We start from the raw sequence: 20,753 nt of genomic DNA, 5'->3' as shown, positions 1-20,753 counted from the left end.
AAGGATACGTGATGTACGGGATACAAAAACCGCAACAGGCGCCCTCGAAGAACCTTGCATTCCTGGCCACCCGGACCCATTTAGCATACAGGTATCTCGAAATCGCCTGTGGTTCTGCTCAAACAAGTCTACGGGGGCGGTTCCTTCCCACGGTCCCCCTTATTGATGCAACCCCTCTCATGCGTGGCTCTCGAGCACTTTGGGTTTGGCATCCATTCCCAAGACGACCTTGTGGTCGACAGGGCCAATGCCGCTCGAGTCGCTCGACTTGTCGTCACTGGTTCTCTCTTGGGTGCTTGCAACATCAGCGGCAGCAGCCTTGGATTTCATAAAGGGGTAATGGCCCTTGGTCTCCTTGAACCTCAACAGGATGAGGCCGGCCATGACGACGATCCAGAAGACGTTGTATCCGATGACACTGCCGTAGGTGGCGCTGTTCTGCCAACCCAGGATGGCGTTGAAGATGCCCCAGCCGCCGCCCCCGTTCAGCAGCGGGTTGCAGCAGTTCACATGCCAGACACTTGATCGGATGTCATAGGAGCCTGGCCCCGAGCCGTTCTCGGCGGCATCGCCACCGGTGGCCCGGTTAAAGGCGTGGTTTTCAAAAAACCAGATGCTTCGAGAAAAGAGGCCGGCCGCGACAAGATAGAGGAAGCAGGTGCTGGCAATGAGAAAAAACTGCAGGGGGGCCATGTTGCCGCCCTTATATATGATGAACCCCACGGCACAACCGGCCGCGAGGCCGCAGAACGTCGGCAAGGGAATGGAACTGGCCTGGACGCCGAGACTCACGCCCCCGATGAAGACTATGGCTTCGATCCCCTCGCGCAGAATGGTGATGAAGGGGAGCAGGAACATGGCATACTTCTCGGCCCAGGCCTTGATGCGACTGCCGAGTCTGCCATGTCTGTTATCCTTGGCTTCCAGGGCCCTCGCAAGCTTGACCCTCCATTTGGCCTGCATCTTGGAGACGCGCAAGAGGGCAGCCCCCATGACTGCAATGATGATGGAGGCAATCAGAGCGAAGATGCCCTCCCAGAGATCCTCCGTGGTCCCCCAGGTGTTGGTCCCAATGCCATAAAATGCACCGATCATTCCGCAGCCCACTATCAGACATATCACGAACCCTACCAGGGTGCCGTACCAGATCTGCAAGACACCCAAAAGGTAAGGAACACGGCGGCTGGACAGGGGCCGTGGGAGCTGCCACGTACCTGGTTGCGCAGTTTCTTGTACACAGTCTTGTCTCGATCTGGACCCAGCTGCTGCTTGAGAAAGGACAACAGGACCGAGACCACGATCGTGGTTTCCAGGGTCTCTCTGAAGACGATGAAGAAGACGGGGACGGCGAAAACGTCGGGCATGGCGAGAGCTGGTGCGCGTGGATATGTTTTTTTTTCCCCCTCCAACTCGGGTAAGCTGTCTGGTCCCTGTCTTTATTGTTTCTGGCAGCCTTTGTTCATCCAAGCTCCCCTTCCAGCAAAAGATGGCAGAGGATATAGGGAGAGGATTGGGCGGGTTGGTGACGGGAAGAGTGCATCTGATAAGATTAATTCTTTTTTTCCCCCTCGAGTTCAGGTGATGGATGCATGAAGACCCCAGGGAGGGCACACTCGGGAGTGGTCGAGGAGCCGAGCGTTGGGCGAGTGGCCGGGAGGGCGAATCGGCGAGTGGGGGGGAGGCCAAGCGGACAGCGGACAGGGGACCTTGGGACCTGGCCCCTGCGACCTGCGACCTGCGACCTGCGACCTGCGACCTGCGATCTGGGACCTGAACTGCGCTGCGCACTACCATTTCTTGGCCACGAAAACTGGTCAATGCCATGGATGAAAATTCCAGACTGCGCCCACCACCAGCACCACAGAATAGCCAAACCCTCGTCACTCAGTCACTCCGTCACTCCAGTCAGTCCACTTGGCCGATGTCGCTCTCTCTCCCTCTCTCTCTTTCTCTCTCGGGCTCCTTGACTCTGTTCTACGACTCGACAACCAGCTCCTCTGGTCCGCCGTGAGGTTCCACCATCATTTTCTCCCGCAAAGGCCATTGGAGAAGTCCGCTCGTTTGCTCACCTGCGCACCCACTTCCCCCCTGGCACACACTTTACCATGGCCGCTTGTTGCCGCCCCAGCAAAAATAGTCGGTCGATTGGTCACCCTGCATAACACGGCTCGTGAAAGTGCTGTCGTCGGCTGATGCCCGGGTTGGGTTGGGGCAGAGTTGAATTCTTTACCAGCCAGGGAAATTCTCTGCTTCGCACACATGCACGTCAACGGCGCATCGCTCCGCACTGTCCGGCTGGAGCTCGACTGCAAACTACCCTCCGGCCTCTTCCCTCCCTAATCCTTGGGTTCACGGCCCTCTGTTGACATTGCCCCCCCCCAGGATCAATTCAATGCAGCGCCACAAACGTTGCAGGCGCTCAGCAGCGGACGGTGGATTGCAAGCAAAGTGGTAAAGCCCAGAAAGGTTCGTGGCACAATCAACAGTTTTGATCAAATAAAGAAAACTGACCGGCGTTCAGGTCGCCAGACAATGGGACATGGATCCACCAGATTACCCAGTAGATTCACAGCTGTTGATACTACTATTCAGTTTTCTTTTGTCGGATCCCTTTTCGCACCACCTTTGTCCTCGGGTCCTTCCTGTCGCTTTCATCGACAACCAGCCAAGACGGTCCCTCTCTTTCTCTCTCTGCGTATCTCTCAGTCTCAGGTTCTGGTGAGCTCGCGGCAGCTTCTTTCCTTCGAGTCCCACGAAGCAGCCAGAAATCAAGCCTCGACCGGCTAGCTTGGCGACGACGACGACGAAACGTCAACTTAGCCTGATTGTCTGGACCACTTCCGCCAAGGGACCCTACACGTCATGCCCTCCCCTACAGGTTAAATGGTTTTCGTCTTGGCTGTTCGCTTGACGACCTGCATTGCTGGCCACCGTCCAAGCCCGACGAGCCCCGCCACTCAATACAATTTCCTCAGGCCACGAAAGAGTTGAAGAGTCTTTCCTGCCCTGCTGATGCGAAACGAGTTGAGTGGTGATCTAATCTGATCGACCGTCTGATTATTCGAAATTTCTTCCCGCGTCGGAGCCGTTTCGGAGCAACGTCGAGGGTCGAAACGATTGCCAGACATTTTGCCGCTTTTCCGCTCTGCCGGCAAAGGGCAGTCGGGCCCTTCCCCCCCCTTCTAAAAATCTTATCTGATCTTGATGGTCGATATCTTTCCTTGCTTCTATTGAGCTCCCTCTCAAGGACAGAGATCATGGCTCTGTCTCTGTCCAACTTCCTCTTCATATGTACGGCCTTCCTGCTGTCATTGGTCTCTGCAGCCACACGGGTGTATAACTTCACTGCCGGCTGGGTGATCACAAACCCCGATGGCCTGTTCAACAGGCCTACCATTGGCATCAATGGCCAGTGGCCCTTGCCCCGAATCGAGGCCGACGTGGGTGACAGGGTCATTGTCCATCTGAAGAATGATCTGGGAAACCAGTCGACCTCGATTCACTTCCACGGTCTTTTCATGAACGGCTCAAATCATATGGATGGCGTTGCGAGTACAACGCAATGCCCGGTACCTCCTGGTGCCGTCTTTACGTATGATTTCAATGTGTGCCCGACTTCTTCCCGGCGAAGCTACTCCTGGACTAACGCCGACATCAGGTCACTCAGCCAGGCACATATTGGTATCATTCGCATGTTGACGGACAGTATCCCGATGGATTTCGAGGGCCGCTTGTCATCCACGATCCGGAAAATCCATACGCAGCCCTCTACGATGAGGAGCTGGTGCTGACGCTCTCGGACTGGTATCATGAACAAATGCCCACGCTCATCAAGAAGTTTTTGAGCGTCACCAATCCTACAGGTGCCGAGCCAGGTAAGTTGGAATCAATCCGGCATCCTCTGTGGCGCTAAGTACGTGGCAAAGTACCACAATCTGCTCTCATGAACGACACCCAAAACCTCCAAATCCCCGTGCAGCCCGGGAAAACCTACTTTTTGCGCATAATCAACATGGCCGCCTTCGCCGCCCAATACTTCTGGATAGAAGGACACACCTTCCGCATCGTCGAGGTGGACGGCGTGTACCATGAACCCGCCGAAGCCAGCATGATTTACCTGACTGCCGCCCAACGGTACGGTGTTCTGCTCACCACCAAAAACGACACGGGTGCGAATTTTGCAATCATGGGCTCGATGGACGAGGACTTGTTTGACAAGGTGCCCGAGGGCTTGAACCCGAACGTGACGAGTTTCTTGGTGTATGACCCAGATAAACCGATGCCCACGCCTCAGCTTATTGACTCCTTTGAGCCGTTTGATGATATGGAGCTTAGACCTACCGATGGAGAGGAGCTGCTTGACGCCCCTGATTTGGTCGTCCAGCTTGACCTGATGATGAACAATCTGGGTGATGGGGTCGTGAGTCCCGTCCATTCCCCTGAATCCGTGACCCTCTCCACGAGACCTTGACTAACATCCCTTGCGTGCCGCGTGTAGAACTACGCATTCTTCAACGGCATCACCTACGTCCGGCCCAAAGTGCCCTCCCTGTACACGGCGCTGACGACCGGGGCTCTCGCGGCGAATGCCGAGGTCTACGGCGTCAACACGCACGCCTACGTCCTGGGCCACAACGAAGTCGTCGAGATCGTCCTGAACAACCAAGACCCGGGCAAACATCCGTTTCACCTGCACGGCCACACCTTCCAGGCGGTCGTGCGCGGCGCCGAAGACTCGGGCGACTACGACCCCAACGCGGTCAAAAATGGCAGCCTGGTCCTGCCCAGGACACCGATGAGGCGGGATACGATCTTGGTGAGGCCCAACGGACACATCGTGATGAGATTCAGGAGCGACAACCCCGGCGTGTGGTTGTTCCATTGCCACATCGAATGGCACGTTGATTCGGGGCTGGTCATGACTTTTGTCGAGGTGCGTTTTTGGATCTATCTAGCTTTCGCTATTCCTGGAACTTCTCTCTTCCACTTTCCCCCTTTTCTCTCTCTCTCTTTCTCTCTCTCTCTCTCTCTCTCTCTCTCTCTCTCTCTCTCTCTCTCTCTCTGTGTGTGTGTGTGTGTGTGTGTGTGGGCCAGTAATTCCATCCTAACACCTCCTTCCTCCCCCCTCTAGTCCCCCCTCATCCTTCAACAAACCCTCCCCGCCCGCATTCCCGACGACCATTTTGCCGCCTGCGCCGCCCTGTCCATGCCAACGGCCGGCAACGCCGCAGCCAACACACACGACCTTCTCGACCTGAGCGGCGCCAACGTCTCTCCGCCACCTCTGCCCGACGGCTTCACTACGCGGGGCATCGTCGCCCTGACATTCAGCATTGTCGCCGGCATCCTCGGCGTCGCGACCGTCGTGTGGTACGGGCTCGGCGAGATGGGCTCCATCGAGGCTGAGCGTGAGAAGGCCAAGATCCGGCGAATGGCCGCGGAGCGAGGCGTCGGCGTCGTCGACGCGTCCAGCGAGCACGTCGATACTTCTGCCTCATCCGCTCCGACTGCTAGTGGCGGGGACGGGGGTTTGGCCGGAGCCGGGACAGGACGTCACGCTGGTGGGGACGCAGAGGAGATCACGAGGGCGGGCAAGTAGAGTAGACCGGAATCCACCAGATTATAATATACGACCACGTGCTCGCTCCTTCTTGTGCGGCGCTCAAAGAATCGTCAGGAATGGGGGGATCAAAGCAGGTCAAGTTATATTGTCCTGCCATGGACATATCTACTGCAGACGCTTCCTCCGTCGGGCCTCTTTCTCTCAGTGCTGTTCTCACTCTCCCCATACAAGGATGCTCATACACGTGACGGGGTTGAAGCTTAATTTTTGTCCTACGAGACATACCACAGTCGTTCACTAAGAGCTCTTCTGACTTAACGTAACCTGATCCGTCACCAACATGCCGGCAATACTCGCACTAGTTAACGTAGAGAGCACCCCTGAAAACAACGCCGAGAGAGCGACACGAGAAACATCGCCGGAGCGAGAAGGGGCGATCTGGCTGAGCACGCCGATTTGGGTGCCCAGAGAGCCAAAGTTGCCGAATCCTGCAAGGAACAGTTAGCATGGCATACACGAACGTGCCAAGTCACACAAGTGCCGATTAAGCGTGGGGCTTCAAAGTACAAGGAGACGTACCGCACAACGCATATGTCGCAATCAGCTTTGAGCGCGGACTCATGTTGATATACTTTGGCTCGCTGGTGAGAGAGTTGTACGCAACGAACTCGTTTGCGACGACTTTGATGCCAATGAGCTGACCCACATTCAACAAGTCGTCGCGAGGCACACCCAACAGGAAGGCCACTGGGTAGCAAATATACCCCAGGAGAAGTTGGAGGGTCAGATAGGCCTCGCCGTCTTGGGTGATGTTGATATACCTATTCGAAAGATCGAGACAAATGAGTGGATCGAACTTCCCGAATGTGACAGACTCTGGGTAGGTTGATAAAATCGTTTGACTTACCTTCCCCACCACCCTAGAAGAGCATTGATCAATCCAATCAATGCGATAATGCAAAGCAAAGTAGCCACAATCATGCCCGCGATCTTGATACCCAGCCAAGCACCATTGGCAAAGGCGTGCAGAGCATTTGTTGCGCGATGTTCATCGTCGTCAGGAATGACCACTCGACCAGAAGTTATGGTCTCCTCGGTTTCCGGGTATCGCATCTTCGACACCGCCAACGACGCTGGAATTGACATGATACAGGAAGACACCAGCGCTTGCGGGTTCAGTCCCAAACCAATATAAGCTACTAGCACTGACCCGGCAATAGTCGCGAAGCCAGAGCACATGACTTGGTGGATTTCGGCCAGCGTCAAGTGAGGAACGAACGGCCGTACCAACATGGCGGATTCGCCTTGCCCAATGAAGGGAGAAGCTGCTGCCACGACGGCTTCGGCACCGGAGACACGTAAGCTCCAGAAGAAAAACACGGCAAATTTTCCGATGAACCATTGCAAGACACCCAGATAATACAAGACCTGCACGAATGCGACGAAGAAGATGATCGGAGGGACGACTCCGGTCAAGAACCAGTGCAGGTCGATGACACTCTCTGCCGTCAAGAACGAGGTACCCTGGTCCGCAAAGCCTAGCAACTGGCGAGCTAGGAACGAGATGAAGTTGAAAATGTCGTAACCTGCTTTTGTTCGGAGCACGAATACCGCAATGACGAATTGCGTCAACATGCCGCCAATGACGGTATGCCAGCGAATCTTGCGACGGTCGCGCGAAGTAATCCACAGAACAGCTATCATCACGGCAAGCCCCAGAAGGGAAATAGCACGATTTCCACGAGTGTTGTCAGCAGATTCCTCCGAGACAAATGACCCAACCAGGATGACGGCGAGTGCCACCAGCGCAGCGAGCCAAATGCGGAGTTTCTCTGGAATAACCTGGTAGACCCTCACGCCCGTGTTGTTCCAGACGAAATGCATTGGTCGAGTGACGATGGTGATGGGAGCCCAGAAGAAGATAAGGCGCAGAGTGATAGCGAGGTAGAGAAGAAAAGGAATCAGCCAGCCCAGGTCGTAGCGGTGCAGAACCAAACCGGCGATCCACCATCTGCAGCAATAAATGAGGAGGCTTCTCATGACGAAAGAATCGGCGAAACTCACCCGGTGAACAGCAACCAAATGAAAAGGTGAACAAATATCTTATACTTTCCGTATGCTCTCGAGAAGCGATGTTTCTTGCCGTCGTCCTCTGAACCATTTGTCATTACCTGCGTGGGACCCACGTCTCCTTTCTCGGCGTCACCCATGGTGATGAAGTCCTTCTCATTGACCTGCTCCGAGGGTCGTCGGAGCTGGTGTTTCACATAGTCTTGAGGGTTCTTGGTACCAATATGCTGGTCGACGGTGGTGCCCTCGGCGTACAGGACCTCGTCATGGCGACCGGTCAGCGAAGGGCGGCCGTGGTGCAGGTGCTTGTGCTGATGCTCGTGGGAGTAATGCAGAGTCAAGTCTGGGTTCTCGTCAACGTCCTTCTGCATGGAAGGGTTGTGGCCATGATCGGGAATGTCGTGGTGTGTCCGTCTGCGCTCCCCAGCCTCGGCAGGCGCATCGGTCGGGTGCGTGTTCACGGCGTGGTCGTTGACCATCTTAGGCTCCTTTGGGTCAACGGGGTCTGGATTTGAGCTCATCCTGCTGGCCGTCTCCGCTCGTGCTTGTCGTCAAGGTACTTGGAGAGAACAGTGGATCGCAGAAAGGAAAGTGCGACCAGAAGGACGGGGACGAAGGCGACAAAGGTGATCAACCACGGAGACATGGTGGAATAGGGTAATGGTTATGTACTTTTTCCTTCTCCAAGCAGTGAGTCGAGTGGGTGGTGAGCACCAATGCGGCAGGGTTCTGTTTGGTCTTCGCGAAAGCCGAAAGAGGATGGGAGCTCCGGCGAGCTTGCAGGGGCAGACGAGGTCGAATTGTGCGAATCTCAATGCAAAGTGGATCGCGTGGACAGTGAGGATCTGCTGGCCGACCGCAAGGTGTATGGTTGTAGCAGTGTCGAAGGGAAGATGAGTGGTGGGATGCTGGCGAAGGGATGCCTGGGGATGTTCGCTCAACGCCACTGATGGTCCAACCGTTGCAACGCTACACCGTCACGTTTCTTGGCATTTTGTCGGTGTCGAGATGCGCCTCGTCTCCCTGGTCTCCCTGGTCTCCCTCGTCTTGCACCCGGCCTATCCAGCCTGTCGCCTTCTGCATAATTTCAACCAACCTCCCCATCTCAGCCCTAATCGACCTGCTCAGGCAGGCAGTCCGAGTTCGACTATCAGGCCAAGACAGACCGTGACAGCTCGCCAAGTGATAAGAGAACGATCCTAAGGTCCAGTTTGGGCTTCTTACAAGACTGATCGCTTCGCTGTCGCAGTTCCAATGCAACCTGGCTGTCTGGTGCTGACCGTTCCTCTCGCCGTTCTGTCGAATCAACGACTTGCCTCCTGCTATGTCCCCTTGTCAGCGCCTGTGTTCCAGCCCACACATCGGTCGCCTCCGCTTTCTGGGCAAGTCCAAGGATTGTCGGTGCCCCATTTCGCGCAGTCTGGTGGGTAATGAGGGCACCAACAAGAGATAGACGAGCACTCGACACAACGTGTGCAGCTCGACAATTGCCACAATCTACCGAATACAGAGTTCCTTGCTCGCAGCCTCGGCCCCTCCCAGATTGCCTTGCCGCCCGCTACGGCGGAACTTCCAGAAGCACAATTTCCTAGCCGAGACGGCGCATATACTGACGGTTATGGACCGACCTTCCTCATTGTACCGAGCACAAGCAGAAGTAACTTACAAGAACAAAGTTGCTTTTCTCGCCCTGCAGCCCCTTCACCTGCCAACTCCTCGCTATCAGCAAATACAGGACATGGAAGTAAACTATATACGATATACGTTGACGGTGAATTATTCCGAACAGGGGTTTTTGGCCCTCAGAGCTCGCTGCTTAACAATGACCCCTGCAATGCCTGAGGACTCTTGTCTCCACCTCGTGTGCTCAAAATCCCAAAACGTAGGAACACTTCCGAGCATGTGACCAGGATGGAAATCACGATCAGGACTATGATAATCCAATTGATCCTGGACATCTTGTCATCGGAAATGTAGTCTGACAAGACCTCGGTCAAGTCGAGGAACACCCGACAACGCTCATTGAGGATCTGAATCCGCGGTTTGATTTCAAGGTACTCGCGTACCGCGTTGTACAGCGGATGCAGGGTCGGCTCGCTATCCCAAATCAGGTTGGGTACGTCGAGGACATTCGATGCTAGATGGTTGCAAGAGTGAGCACACATGATCCTGACAAATAAGGCGAAAGGTGACCTACACAAATTGACCTCCACTCGGCTCTTGTATAGGCCTCCGAGCAGCTTGATGACTTCTTCTCGTTTCAACCCCAGCTCTCCTGTTTTGGCCAACTTGCCGGGCACATCCTTGGCCGCCTCCATCTGGGCGGCCATGGTTTCCTCAAAGAAGCTTAGCTTGGTGCTCTGAGCAATGGCATGGCTGATGGCCAGCTTGATCATATGGTCGCCGCTGCGAAGTGTAATCATATCGTTGTATACTCGTGGGCGCAAAATCTCATTGTTGTACTCGAAGTGGAAGTCCTCCGTCTCAAAATCTTCCTCATCCAAGGCATTTGTCGTTAGGGTGATGGGCGATACGATGTTGGTCTTTGGGTCAACAATCGTCGCAAAAGCAAAGTCAGCCAGGACGTCTTTCTCCTGCCTCTCGCTAAAATTCCAAAACACAACCACTCCATAGCTAAAGACAAACATTTCCGCAAATCGGTACGCATCGACAGGAAGACTTGCACCGGGACTGTTTGATCTCTGCGAATTGCCGCTGTCTCTCCGCTGCCCGTTGAGTCGTGGTCGTTCCAGATGACTCGAGTCACCGGGACTTGGCTCAACAGGCTGCTCATCCGGCGTGTAGTTACCTCTCACCGAATGCTGTTCCTCTTCCTCTGCATAATATGGTTCCCGGTAGTCTCTTTGTTCGCTCCGTGCAATCTCTTCATCCAGGACCGTTCCACCCTTGGCGCTCTTGACTGGCGGACTGCTTCGGATCCGATAGCCTTCATTGCCTGGTAACAAAGGCAGATGATACGCACAGTACAGGCAGTCATCGTAGAGCTTAGCTCTGGCTCCATGGCGCTGCCTGACAAACGTCGCGGTGGACTGCAGCTTGTATGCTTGAGCTGTGCAGTAGGCCGTAACTCTGGGAAGTTCCTGTTCCGTACGTCTTGCCTTGGGTAACCTTTCTGCGTAGCTTTTGACACCCTCTTTCCCAGGTCTGCGATAATCCTCGTCGTCTTTGGGTGGGCCCTTGTCAGCGTCAGGCCCAAAGTCGCCTTTCTCTTCTTCCTCTTCGACAGCCTCAGGCAACAGGACTAGCTTCTCGGAGGTCTTAGTGGACCGAGATGGCATATGCGGACCGATATAGCGACCAGTGAGTCTCGGATCAACAGGCCTGCCTGAATTAGTTCGAAAGGGTCGGGGCCGCTGGGGATGCCTGTTATGGGCGGAAGGGACGTCGGAGGCATATTGGAGGACACTATCGACGGTGATGAAGCGAGCAGGTTGTTGTCTGCGGGTCTGCGGGAAAGGTCTGGTTTCGCGTGGATCAGACACCTGTTCCAGCTCAATGTTAGTTACCGCATCAGACAACATGCTGCATGGGAGACGGGATCATTTCGGAGACCAACCAGAACACTGGGCCCTCTTCTGGCGGTTGAGCTCGGAGGAGCCATATCGCTGCAGGTCGCAACTGCCCACAAGATAGCAGTGAAATGTTTCGATGAAGAAGGAAGCTGCGCTCGCCGTGGTGCAGGAGTGGTGGAGTCGAAGGACAGAACCCCAACCTGATGCACGAAGATGTCAGTGGTTCGTCATGTCCGAGCGTCCCTCGTACTTTAGGTACGCAACCGAACCACGCCAAGAACCTGGCTTCCCGCCATTAACCTTTATTGGGTTAGTTGCTCTCTGTAAAGAGTATCTTGTTCGGAGAAGCAGAGAGTCCAATTCGAGAAAGAACGACAACAAGGGGAGAAACATGCTGTGCAGCTTACGACTAACTAATATCAATAACATGGAGACAAATATTGAGCCAAAATGAGTATTCTGCCTACGCAGCATCGCAATGCGACGTCTTTCCAGTTTTGCCTGTATGATAGAAGTTGTGCGCCAAGTACGGCAGCAGACCCTTGCTAGTCGCTGCTCTAACAGTACTATCGTCGGAAACCTTTGTCTCTCTCACTTGTCCGACGCTGCATACCTTGCCGCCTTAACAAATCTTACGGTGCAATTCGTATACGCCGCCGTAGTGATATAGATCTCTGACGGTGCCTTCGTCGACCCTATAGACGGACAGAGGAAGGCGGCAATGTGGACAGAATCAGTTTTGCACAATGGTATCTCTAGAGAAGTACCGCGCTGGGCCCTCGAAGAAGGAGCACGCTAGTTTGTTCTCTCACGGCCACGATGACTCTGCTGTGTCCACCTCCAAATCCGCCCAATTGTCCTCACGTTCACCCACTCAATCACTTAATCCGTCATAATTGTCGGCGCTCAAGGTTCACCTACCTGCCTGCACTATTGTACTATCTGGGCAATCCATCTCCGATCACTGCTCACTGGTCAGAATACCCTTTGACCCCATCCGAGTATGGGCTGCTGGAGAAATTGAGGAAGCGAAGTAGACTCAGGGGATAGACGCTGACGAATGGTCCGTAATTAACATAAACAGTATTTGCTCTTTGCTGATGGAAACCCCAGTCATGACTATTCTACTGCAGATGAGATCTTAGCTCTCAGAACGCCTGAGTATGACATCCACGACATTATCCAGGGGACAAGTCATCGGCGAAATCGACAAGTCCCAGCAGAAATTCTTGAAAACAAACTGCTCCTCGAGCCCGACATCCCGCTTTACCCAGTCTATCCGTGCCAAAGGATCCACTACCATTTCTATCCATGCGCCTTCCAGGGTCGAGGACAAGGGAGATAAGTCTGCCGTGACCCTGACTGGTAATGGGCTTTCGGATCTCGGACATATCCCAGCCTCAATCTTGAGATTGCTCACTCGCAGACATCGAAGAACCTAGGTCGTCTTTCCAAAGAGTACATCAGTGGCACAGTGGCAGAAATCCGCACTGCTGTTGGCATTAAGCTAGGCGCCAGGCGGAGCAAGAAAGTCACAGTCAAGATCTGGAGACCCATTTACAACGACCAGGACGAAATCGCTCGTGTCGATGTAGAGCACAAGGTCGGTCCAACCAACCCCACTGAGACGACTATTCTAATTCTTTAATACATAGGGAATCCGATGCAAAAGCGGCCAGAAGAGAGAAGAAACAGACGATCAAGTGGGCCTTCAGCTTACCCTGGAAGATTTTGCCTATTGCCGAAAAGAGGATGAATACCCTAGTCTGGCGGATTAGGAGATCTGTATCGACATCGACCGGCTTTAGAGATTGATGAGGAGGCTGAGAGAGCTTACAGTGTTGGAACTGGAGGAGAAGGGGAACGGGATCACCACCCGTGCGAAACAGCCTTTTCATTTTTTGGCCCAGGGGGACAACCACATCGGTATAGTCTGAGGTCTCGCGGGCGAGTCGATGTGAAAATGCTTTGGAAAACGATTTCAGAAACCTGGGATGTGCATGATGTGCTGATGGGAATTGATATTGCGGTCCCCGAGAGCACGCATACTGGATGCAGTGTGGCCACTTAATAACAGTGCGAATTTGAGAAAAGATCTGTCCTATTTCTTTCGTTCCTCTGTTTGCGTTAATAGGCATCGACCTATGTGGTAGAGTTCGGGAGATATGCGATTTGTACTTGTTCTTGTTTTTTAAATCCCCGGACAACGCCGCTCTTTTGAATCCCCCATCTACTCGCGAAGCTTGTTCCAGCCGGTGTTGTTCACTATCTATATTATCCCAGTCTACTCGTCAAGAAGCAAGATAACATGGCCAATATTTTCAAATCTCGCAGGATCTGGAAGTCCCCGCATCCTCGTCCGCGAACCCGTCATCGGCAACGAAGATGGGCCTCGCCCAGTGTGTTTCCGACAGCGAGCAACCGCAGGAAACGTGATTGATCTCCAGACGCACCGCAGAAGTCGGGCACGTGAGTTCGCATTAATAGACCCCTGGGTTCCAGAGCAGCACTCTGAGCTTACTTCGACCCTGACGCGCAAAGTCAGCTGAGGACCAAAAGCCATATAACTCGGTCGTACGACTCAAAGAGCGGTCTCTTGGCGGGAATCCTCCGGGGTCTTCGGGATATAGGGGAGGAGTGAAGCTAAGTCCAGACTTCTAAGATGAATAATATGAACCAGCAAGTCTCACCACCAAAAATCACTGCGATAAAAAAAAAAAGGGCAACATTAATAGCCTACAGATAACGAGCATGAGTTACTTGTATGTCACTCATCTCAAGACCGTGCCCACGAAGAATGCGAGTTAAATGGTCTGACAAATACACGAATTGTGATTGGTTCACCTCCGTCCTCGTCATTGAGGGAACGTGTTCGTGACGAATGACCACTGTTGTCGAAGCAGTGACAACGAAGCTGGACTTGGTGAATAGATCCGAACGTGCTCAAGCATGCCATATAAGCGATGGCCGAGCACTGCGAGGCGTTGGATTCGTGGATCATCCAACTACGCGAACATGGACGACTCCCCCATTCTACACAGCGCCGGTGAAAAGCACCGAAACAACAGCACTGTGCTCCGAGATCTGATCATTGGCTTCGCAGATGGGCTCACGGTGCCCTTTGCCCTTACCGCGGGATTATCATCGTACGTGGGATGGAGACGAGAGGGAGAAGATTTTGGCTCTTGCCCGTTGGACTGACATGCTGTTACAGCCTTGGATCCTCCAAACTTGTCATAACAGGCGGCCTTGCCGAACTCTTCAGTGGCTCCATCTCCATGGGACTTGGGGCTTATCTGGCCTCTGTCACCGACAAGCAACACTATGACACAGAGAAAACTCGGGAGCAAAAGGAGGTGCGGGAGTCGCCCGAAGAGGAGATGGAGGAGATATACCGCATTCTCTGTGCGTACGGCCCTCAGAGAGCAGACGTCGCTCCATTCGTCAATGCGATGAGGTCGTACCCAGACCAATGGGTCCAGGTATGCTGCACATTGTCACCAGGGTAACTGGGTTGCGTTGGCCTTCTAATCACACCATGTTCCAGTTCATGATGGATTTCGAGTTGAAGTTGGAAGAACCGGCTCGGCGTTCAGCGTACGTCTCGGCAGCCGTCATGGGAATTTCATACTTCATCGGTAATTCCCCCCTTGCTTTTCCTTCCCACCTCCGGAAGCCGTCCATCCCTTTCTTTTGCTTGTTCGACTGCCGCTAACGGGTTCCATCACCGCCAAGGGGGTCTGCTGCCTATGATTCCATATTTCGCCATTCATCGCGCTACCCATGCTCTTTTTGTGTCGATAGGCATCACCGCCATTATTCTGATCGTCTTCGGTTATCTCAAGTGCGCTTACGCCGGCTGTAATCGAAGACAGTCGATCTGGGGCGCTGTGCAGACTCTGTGTATAGGCGCTACCGCGGCAGGAGCAAGCTACGGGATTGTCAGGGCGGTGGATTCAAGTAATATACATTGATGTCATATAAGTAAAGACCAGACGACCAAAAAGCCGAGGCTTGGCGGGAAATAAAGAGGATCCCCAAATGAGATTTGGAGATCCTTCCGGTATATCAGGAGAGGTCGCTGGTTACCTGCTGGTGCGGTTGATCAGCAACCAAGTGGCAAACCAACCCAGGATGTCAGCCTTGCAGGATCAAAGCCAGTCACAGAGACCCCAAATGCGGTGCGAAACCGACTTGAGTCAAAATTGGTATACGTGGTAATACCTGAACAGATTTGGTCAGCAAAGCGTCCATCCAAGACATGGCGCTTCGTTTCCGCGGAATGCGATTCACCTCGGCAGCCTTGGAGGAGAAGCCAACTTCGAACTACCGTCATCGAGGACGATGAACCAGCATCTGTTGGAGCAAGCCTCTCTGGCCACCGAGCTGAAATCATTCATTCGCCCGTAACTACGGCAGGGCGTTCAACGTTACTCAAAGAACAGCTGACTCTTTCATCAGCTCCGTAATCGTAACTCTCTACCCTAGGGACAAACGCGAAGTGATATGTCGTGAATGACCGCTTGGTGATTCGGGGATCCGACAGGTTCTAACGGTTAAATATATGGTTACGCATGTTCGTGCCTATTTAGAACGTGTGGATGGCGCCAAGAATAAGTATCACGGTGAGCTGCCTCCATCAACACCATCCAAGACATCAGCAACGGAAGCTGAAGGGGCGTCCTCGTATAGTTTCTGGCGGGCTTGGTCGGCTAACGTGCCCGAAGGCCCAGTCTTCTCCTCACGTCGGTTCAGATACGACAGATATGTTCGCCAAATCACGGCAAAGAAGCCAGAGAAGGTAAATCGAAGATGCGTGGGAACACGGGTAAAGTTCATTGCTGTAACGGCAGGCCAGAACTTGGCCGAGCTCACCACGCTTTCCGGCACGGTCGAAACAATACGGTGAGTGATGACTGATGGTGCTTCGCCTGATAACATGGCTTGCATGCCGAAGAAATATGTGTTGAAGATAGATGTAAAGAAAAATTGTTGAATGACAACTTTGACCATGATCGAGGCCCGTTTCGAGGCATTGTTGAAGTGGCCGCCCAAGAAGAGGAACCTTTGGACAAGACAATGTCAATGTTCCCCTCCACTCCTGATTCCCGGCTTTGTCAGCTGCGCTACCATTTATAACCCGGTATAGACGCTAAGCTTCCCACTGTGATCATCCTCAATTTGCGCCGCCCGTCATATCGTTCTCCCCCAACCTCTTACGCTAGCAGGCCACCGTAGAGGTATGTAGCCAAGGATGTCCCCAGCGCAATGCCCAGCAGCCTCCGTCGTTGTATCTGGCTGAACCAGGTGAAAAAGTCCTTGACAGGATGTAGACGGTGGTACCAGAGCGGACTGGGAACGTCGATAACCGAAGACTCGGTCGAGTGTGGGACTTCCATCACTACTTGATTTGGAGTGTGAGAAGTTTTCTGCAGTTCGGCCGTCTTGATTTGGTCCTTTGTAAAGACATTCCTGCTGAATTGTCTGTGTCGAGGAAGGAGGCCGCGCCGGCAAATGCGCGCCAGCCGCTGGGTCATCATGGCTGCGGAGGAAGTCGAGAGAGGGCTGCAAGCCTCTGACCAATTGTTCTTTCACATGGTAGGAGGCTAGGTCTCCCAGAATGAAAGAGCTTGCATACCCACATCCTGGCCCTGAAAGACTTCAATTGCACTTTCGTGATGCTTGGAATGCAGGTCTCAATGGTGCAAGCGATCAAGGTCGAACTCTGGTGACGTTGGGAACGCGAGAGCAGGAGTGACGTCACCCAACATAACAAAAGCCCACATGTACCTAGCGAGCTATATACTTCGGAGGGGCGATACATAGGTAAATGGCAGTTCAGGACGATATAGAGCGCAGCTATGGTACACATGTACTTTAAGAAACACCCTATTGAAATCCTCAAGCCCTCCATTTGGGTCTTCCTTACCCGGCGCCTCTTGGAGAACTTTCCCAACATCATTTCCTCCAAGTATTGTATTAGATTCGTGGGGGCATTCGTCTATAGAATTGGCCTCACTTTTCAGGTTGATCTGCCATTCTGGCTCGAAATCCCGGGGTCTGCTCGAGGACGCTCTGATCTGGACCCTGCCAGTCTCTGTTAGGCTTGATGGAGCTAGAACGGGAACAGTGGTACACAGAGAAGGGCAACTCACGATGCCCGCCATGTCTGTTCCACGCATCCGTGCATCGGAGGTGTTACCGGAAGGCTTGCCGTATTTTGTTTCGTAGCGTTCCAATTCCTCCTGAGGAATACCATCTGCATCATATCCAATCCTGGGATCCATCTTGTTCAATGCTTCAGATTCATGCCTCGGGATTGAGCTGGTTCGACCAAAGGACGGCCCACCAAAGGTATTGGGTCCTCGGTCTAGCTTTTGGCCCTTGCCACTGCCTAGTTCGTCACTGGGATCTGCTCCTGAAGATTGCCCATTTGACGTTTCAAGTTTGTCTCTCAGGGCGCCTTGACCTGGCCCAATGCCAGACATCCCTTCGCTTCTAGTCACCTTCAGCTTATCGAGAAAGGCAGTCATAATGACAGGTTGAATGGGTTCAGGACCCAGGTCGACTGTGCGTTTTTTTTATCAAGGTGATAGATATCCCCGCTGGCCGTTAGGATGTTGAAAGTCACTACCTTCCCTTCTCCATTACATCTTCTGATGCGATCACCTCCAAGATATTTAAACACGTGTGTTCGTCTGTGAACCCCGAAGACGTCATAAGGGCAAGGTGATTGTTGTCACTGAAGATGATCTGGGCCTTACTGCCGTTGATATCGATACCATGGCTCCAATGGGAATGCAGTAAGTGCGTCCGCAGGGACGGTTTGGATTGGCTGTCCGCCGACCCTTTGATAAGCTTCGCAGCTCCTGTGTGACAGTGCAGGACAGGGCTCATCAGGTGGTCCGACATAGTTAAATACAGGGCGAGAGGGCAGGAGACGACGCAGAATGGCGCTCGTGGACTGGTTACTTCTAGCTGAATCACCAACTCATAATTGGAGCAGCAACTGAGTCCTTGGACTGGTGATAAATTCGGAGTACCTACTGTGTAGCAAGCTCAGAAGGCAGGTCCTCAGTCCCTAGTCCCCTGGCCTCTTGAGCTTACGAGCCTGGTGGGCCACACATACTCGGTACCAGCCATACCAATTCCGGTCCTTGGCAATCCTCTCGGAGACCGGATCTTAGTTTCTCCGGGGTGGCTGCCTCCTCCCGCTCCAGGGGGCGGGGATCCCGCCTAGCCTGCCTTCAGTCTTCCAGAGCCTTCCTTTCCCTTTGTATCACGGGCAGCCTTGGGCTGTCAAACCTCGACATGGCAAAATATTGGGTGGTTATTGCTGTCATTCATTCTTTTTCCTAAATTGATGATAGTCATGGTCGATCCCCGACATCCAGGTCGTCCATCATTACAAGTACAGTCCATGTCCAACGTCATCCTCGAGCCTCCAATTGAGTCTTCCCGAATATACCCCCTGTCAGCCTTGACTGCTGTATAACCTCGAAGGAGTATTCATGCCTCTCTAAGACACAGCAACCATGGACAAACTACCTGAAGAGGTTTTGATTGAGATCTTCGACTACCTCGAACCCGAGGAACTCATTTCCGTCCAATTGACATGTTCCACCTTGTCCAGGGTGGCACGTGCCAACCCCCTGTGGAGGCACAAATGCTTCGAGAAGTCTCCTAGTGCCTCTATGGGCAATGTCATGATTAGGCTCCAGAATGCTTTGCTAGATCGACCTCAATCAGCTCACCCTCGTCAATCATGGGGGCTCCCTCCAGACGGCCATGTGTCGAAAGGGCGAGGAGAAAGCGCCCGCGCCCGGGCAGTCAATCGGTGGGATCTCTCAGGGGAAGGCGAGAGGGTTGACTGGTACTCAGAATACAAGTCTAGATATGCTCCTATGAGTGTCGACTGGCTCGTCAGTGACAACACGAGCCCCTTCGAGATTAGAGGGGTTTCCTCTCTCGGCACGACTGACAATACCGTTGGATATTTGGAGGACGGGAGCGTCTGTATCTGGGATCTCAGTCGAAGTACTTTGGGAAGGAGGAAATTTCGAGAGCTAGGACGGAGCAAACCATCCATCCTGTTTGCTGACGCCAATCAGCCAGGCGAAACTCTGGTCGTGGATTGTGTGAGCACCTTCCCGTCACAACAGAAGGCTTTTGTTGCCGTCGGCAATGTGTTAAACGAGGTCGACCTCAACACCCTGACTGTGGTGTCGCATGCAAAGTATCCGTTTCAGATAACAGCCTTGTCCCAGTCAGCCTATCCCGACCTGCCATTAACGGTTGGCACTCAGTGGAGCCTCCACATAGTTGATCCACGAATCCCCGTCATTCCGACATCTCAGTCTTCGCATGAACAGACGGATGAAGTTCCATGCACACCAGGAAGTTCTACTGCAATCCTCCCTGACATGTCAGGAGATTCTTCAATGCTCCCTTCCATCTTCGGCACGTCGCCGCCGTTGCCGTCTAATGCTGGCCGTCCGTCGACACATTCTTCTGGATCACCTAGCTGGCGCCCTTCCCATCGCTTGCAGAATCCTCGATGGATGGGTTATGCCCGAGTAGAACCTGGACCACTGTCAATTCTACACCACGCCGAGAACGAAATTCTGATCTGTGGTAGATTCCCCAGTATATTATCCTACGACCGCCGATATTTTCCACGTCTACAATACGTGATCCATTCCAGCGCCAGCCTCTCAGCAATGACGTCGATACCACACCCGCCAGCCCGAGCATCTCTCAACGTAGTGGGCGATGCCACTCTCATTGCATGTGGGGAATACCGGGGTCGTGGATCTCTAGAGCTTTACTCCCTTCCTCACACCAAGCCTGGACAAAGGCAACCCAACCCGGATACCTCGACCAGTTCCAGCCCCTCGGAAGATGACGACCTCGACATTACCAGGAACCGCAACCTGACCGCCAACGACGGCCTCTTTAGCTACAAAAACCGTCAAGACGCCGCAAAATCGAAACTTCTCTCCGTGGCATCGCACGGGAGTAAAATTGTCTTCTCCGACTCCGAAGGTGGACTGAAATGGGTTGAACGGGACGGCCACAGCGTCGTGCGCAGGTGGAACCTCAACAACTTCCTGACAGACCATCCCAACGCCATCTCAACCTGTGCATCTGCATGTGGCGACGCAGTGGCGCGTAAAATCATCCCTCTCGACGCACCTTCCTCGGAGCGGGGCAGCCGAGGCGATGCAGACTTGCTCATCTGGACTGGGGAGAAGATCGGAATCGTCACGACGGATCCGCAATTCATGGACCATGAGGAAATGGTGCGCGAGATCGAGGGTGACGTGGAAGAGAAGAGGGAGAAGGAGGAGCGGAAGCGGAAAGAGGAAGAGTACTCTAAGACCATGAGGCGGGCCTTGGAGAGGCAGGCGGACGAGAGGCGGTGGATGAGCCAGTTCAGACTTAAGAGGAGGGATTATATCTGACCTTGACCTAGCTTGGATGCGGGAGAGAGGCAGTAGAGGAGAGAGAGAGGGACTGGTAAGACGAGGCGAGGGATGAAAAGGAACTTCCGGGACTAGAACAATGTGTCCGGTTGTTATGTGCTT

General features: G+C 53.5%; 9 protein-coding genes across 9 annotated transcripts; 4 read left to right on the top strand and 5 right to left on the bottom strand.

The window, feature by feature from the left end:
- Window positions 1-177: 177 nt before the first annotated feature.
- Window positions 178-1,364, bottom strand: Z519_09338 (uncharacterized protein; the record flags this gene model as incomplete). Its single annotated transcript, XM_016767062.1, has 2 exons — window positions 178-1,149; window positions 1,215-1,364. 2 exons carry the CDS (start codon window positions 1,362-1,364, stop codon window positions 178-180), a joined length of 1,122 nt encoding a protein of 373 aa, XP_016616578.1.
- A 1,893-nt stretch (window positions 1,365-3,257) lies between these two features.
- Z519_09337 (uncharacterized protein) lies at window positions 3,258-5,599 on the top strand (the record flags this gene model as incomplete). The annotated part of the gene is made up of 5 exons (XM_016767061.1): window positions 3,258-3,605; window positions 3,659-3,875; window positions 3,927-4,420; window positions 4,499-4,933; window positions 5,132-5,599. The coding sequence occupies 5 exons, from the start codon at window positions 3,258-3,260 to the stop codon at window positions 5,597-5,599; spliced, it is 1,962 nt and encodes a 653-aa protein (XP_016616577.1).
- Window positions 5,600-5,860: 261 nt separating this feature from the next.
- Window positions 5,861-8,154, bottom strand: Z519_09336 (uncharacterized protein; the record flags this gene model as incomplete). Its single annotated transcript, XM_016767060.1, has 4 exons — window positions 5,861-6,051; window positions 6,143-6,384; window positions 6,471-7,574; window positions 7,628-8,154. The coding sequence occupies 4 exons, from the start codon at window positions 8,152-8,154 to the stop codon at window positions 5,861-5,863; spliced, it is 2,064 nt and encodes a 687-aa protein (XP_016616576.1).
- A 1,281-nt stretch (window positions 8,155-9,435) lies between these two features.
- Z519_09335 (uncharacterized protein) lies at window positions 9,436-11,175 on the bottom strand (the record flags this gene model as incomplete). Its single annotated transcript, XM_016767059.1, has 2 exons — window positions 9,436-9,770; window positions 9,831-11,175. The coding sequence occupies 2 exons, from the start codon at window positions 11,173-11,175 to the stop codon at window positions 9,436-9,438; spliced, it is 1,680 nt and encodes a 559-aa protein (XP_016616575.1).
- A 1,154-nt stretch (window positions 11,176-12,329) lies between these two features.
- Window positions 12,330-12,944, top strand: Z519_09334 (uncharacterized protein; the record flags this gene model as incomplete). Its single annotated transcript, XM_016767058.1, has 3 exons — window positions 12,330-12,531; window positions 12,609-12,769; window positions 12,822-12,944. The coding sequence occupies 3 exons, from the start codon at window positions 12,330-12,332 to the stop codon at window positions 12,942-12,944; spliced, it is 486 nt and encodes a 161-aa protein (XP_016616574.1).
- Window positions 12,945-14,181: 1,237 nt separating this feature from the next.
- Window positions 14,182-15,140, top strand: Z519_09333 (uncharacterized protein; the record flags this gene model as incomplete). The annotated part of the gene is made up of 4 exons (XM_016767057.1): window positions 14,182-14,312; window positions 14,381-14,648; window positions 14,714-14,804; window positions 14,902-15,140. 4 exons carry the CDS (start codon window positions 14,182-14,184, stop codon window positions 15,138-15,140), a joined length of 729 nt encoding a protein of 242 aa, XP_016616573.1.
- A 646-nt stretch (window positions 15,141-15,786) lies between these two features.
- On the bottom strand, window positions 15,787-16,706 carry Z519_09332 (uncharacterized protein; the record flags this gene model as incomplete). Its single annotated transcript, XM_016767056.1, has 2 exons — window positions 15,787-16,231; window positions 16,387-16,706. 2 exons carry the CDS (start codon window positions 16,704-16,706, stop codon window positions 15,787-15,789), a joined length of 765 nt encoding a protein of 254 aa, XP_016616572.1.
- A 475-nt stretch (window positions 16,707-17,181) lies between these two features.
- Z519_09331 (uncharacterized protein) lies at window positions 17,182-17,699 on the bottom strand (the record flags this gene model as incomplete). The annotated part of the gene is made up of 2 exons (XM_016767055.1): window positions 17,182-17,253; window positions 17,322-17,699. 2 exons carry the CDS (start codon window positions 17,697-17,699, stop codon window positions 17,182-17,184), a joined length of 450 nt encoding a protein of 149 aa, XP_016616571.1.
- A 1,002-nt stretch (window positions 17,700-18,701) lies between these two features.
- Z519_09330 (uncharacterized protein) lies at window positions 18,702-20,630 on the top strand (the record flags this gene model as incomplete). The annotated part of the gene is made up of 1 exon (XM_016767054.1): window positions 18,702-20,630. The coding sequence occupies one exon, from the start codon at window positions 18,702-18,704 to the stop codon at window positions 20,628-20,630; it is 1,929 nt and encodes a 642-aa protein (XP_016616570.1).
- Between the last annotated feature and the right edge of the window lie 123 nt (window positions 20,631-20,753).

The sequence above is a fragment of the Cladophialophora bantiana genome, assembly GCF_000835475.1.
Source record: "Cladophialophora bantiana CBS 173.52 unplaced genomic scaffold supercont1.15, whole genome shotgun sequence".
Taxonomy (NCBI): Eukaryota; Fungi; Ascomycota; class Eurotiomycetes; order Chaetothyriales; family Herpotrichiellaceae; genus Cladophialophora; species Cladophialophora bantiana.
The sequence above is the reverse complement of the archived record's forward strand: the minus strand, read 5'-3'. Positions and strand labels throughout refer to the sequence as shown.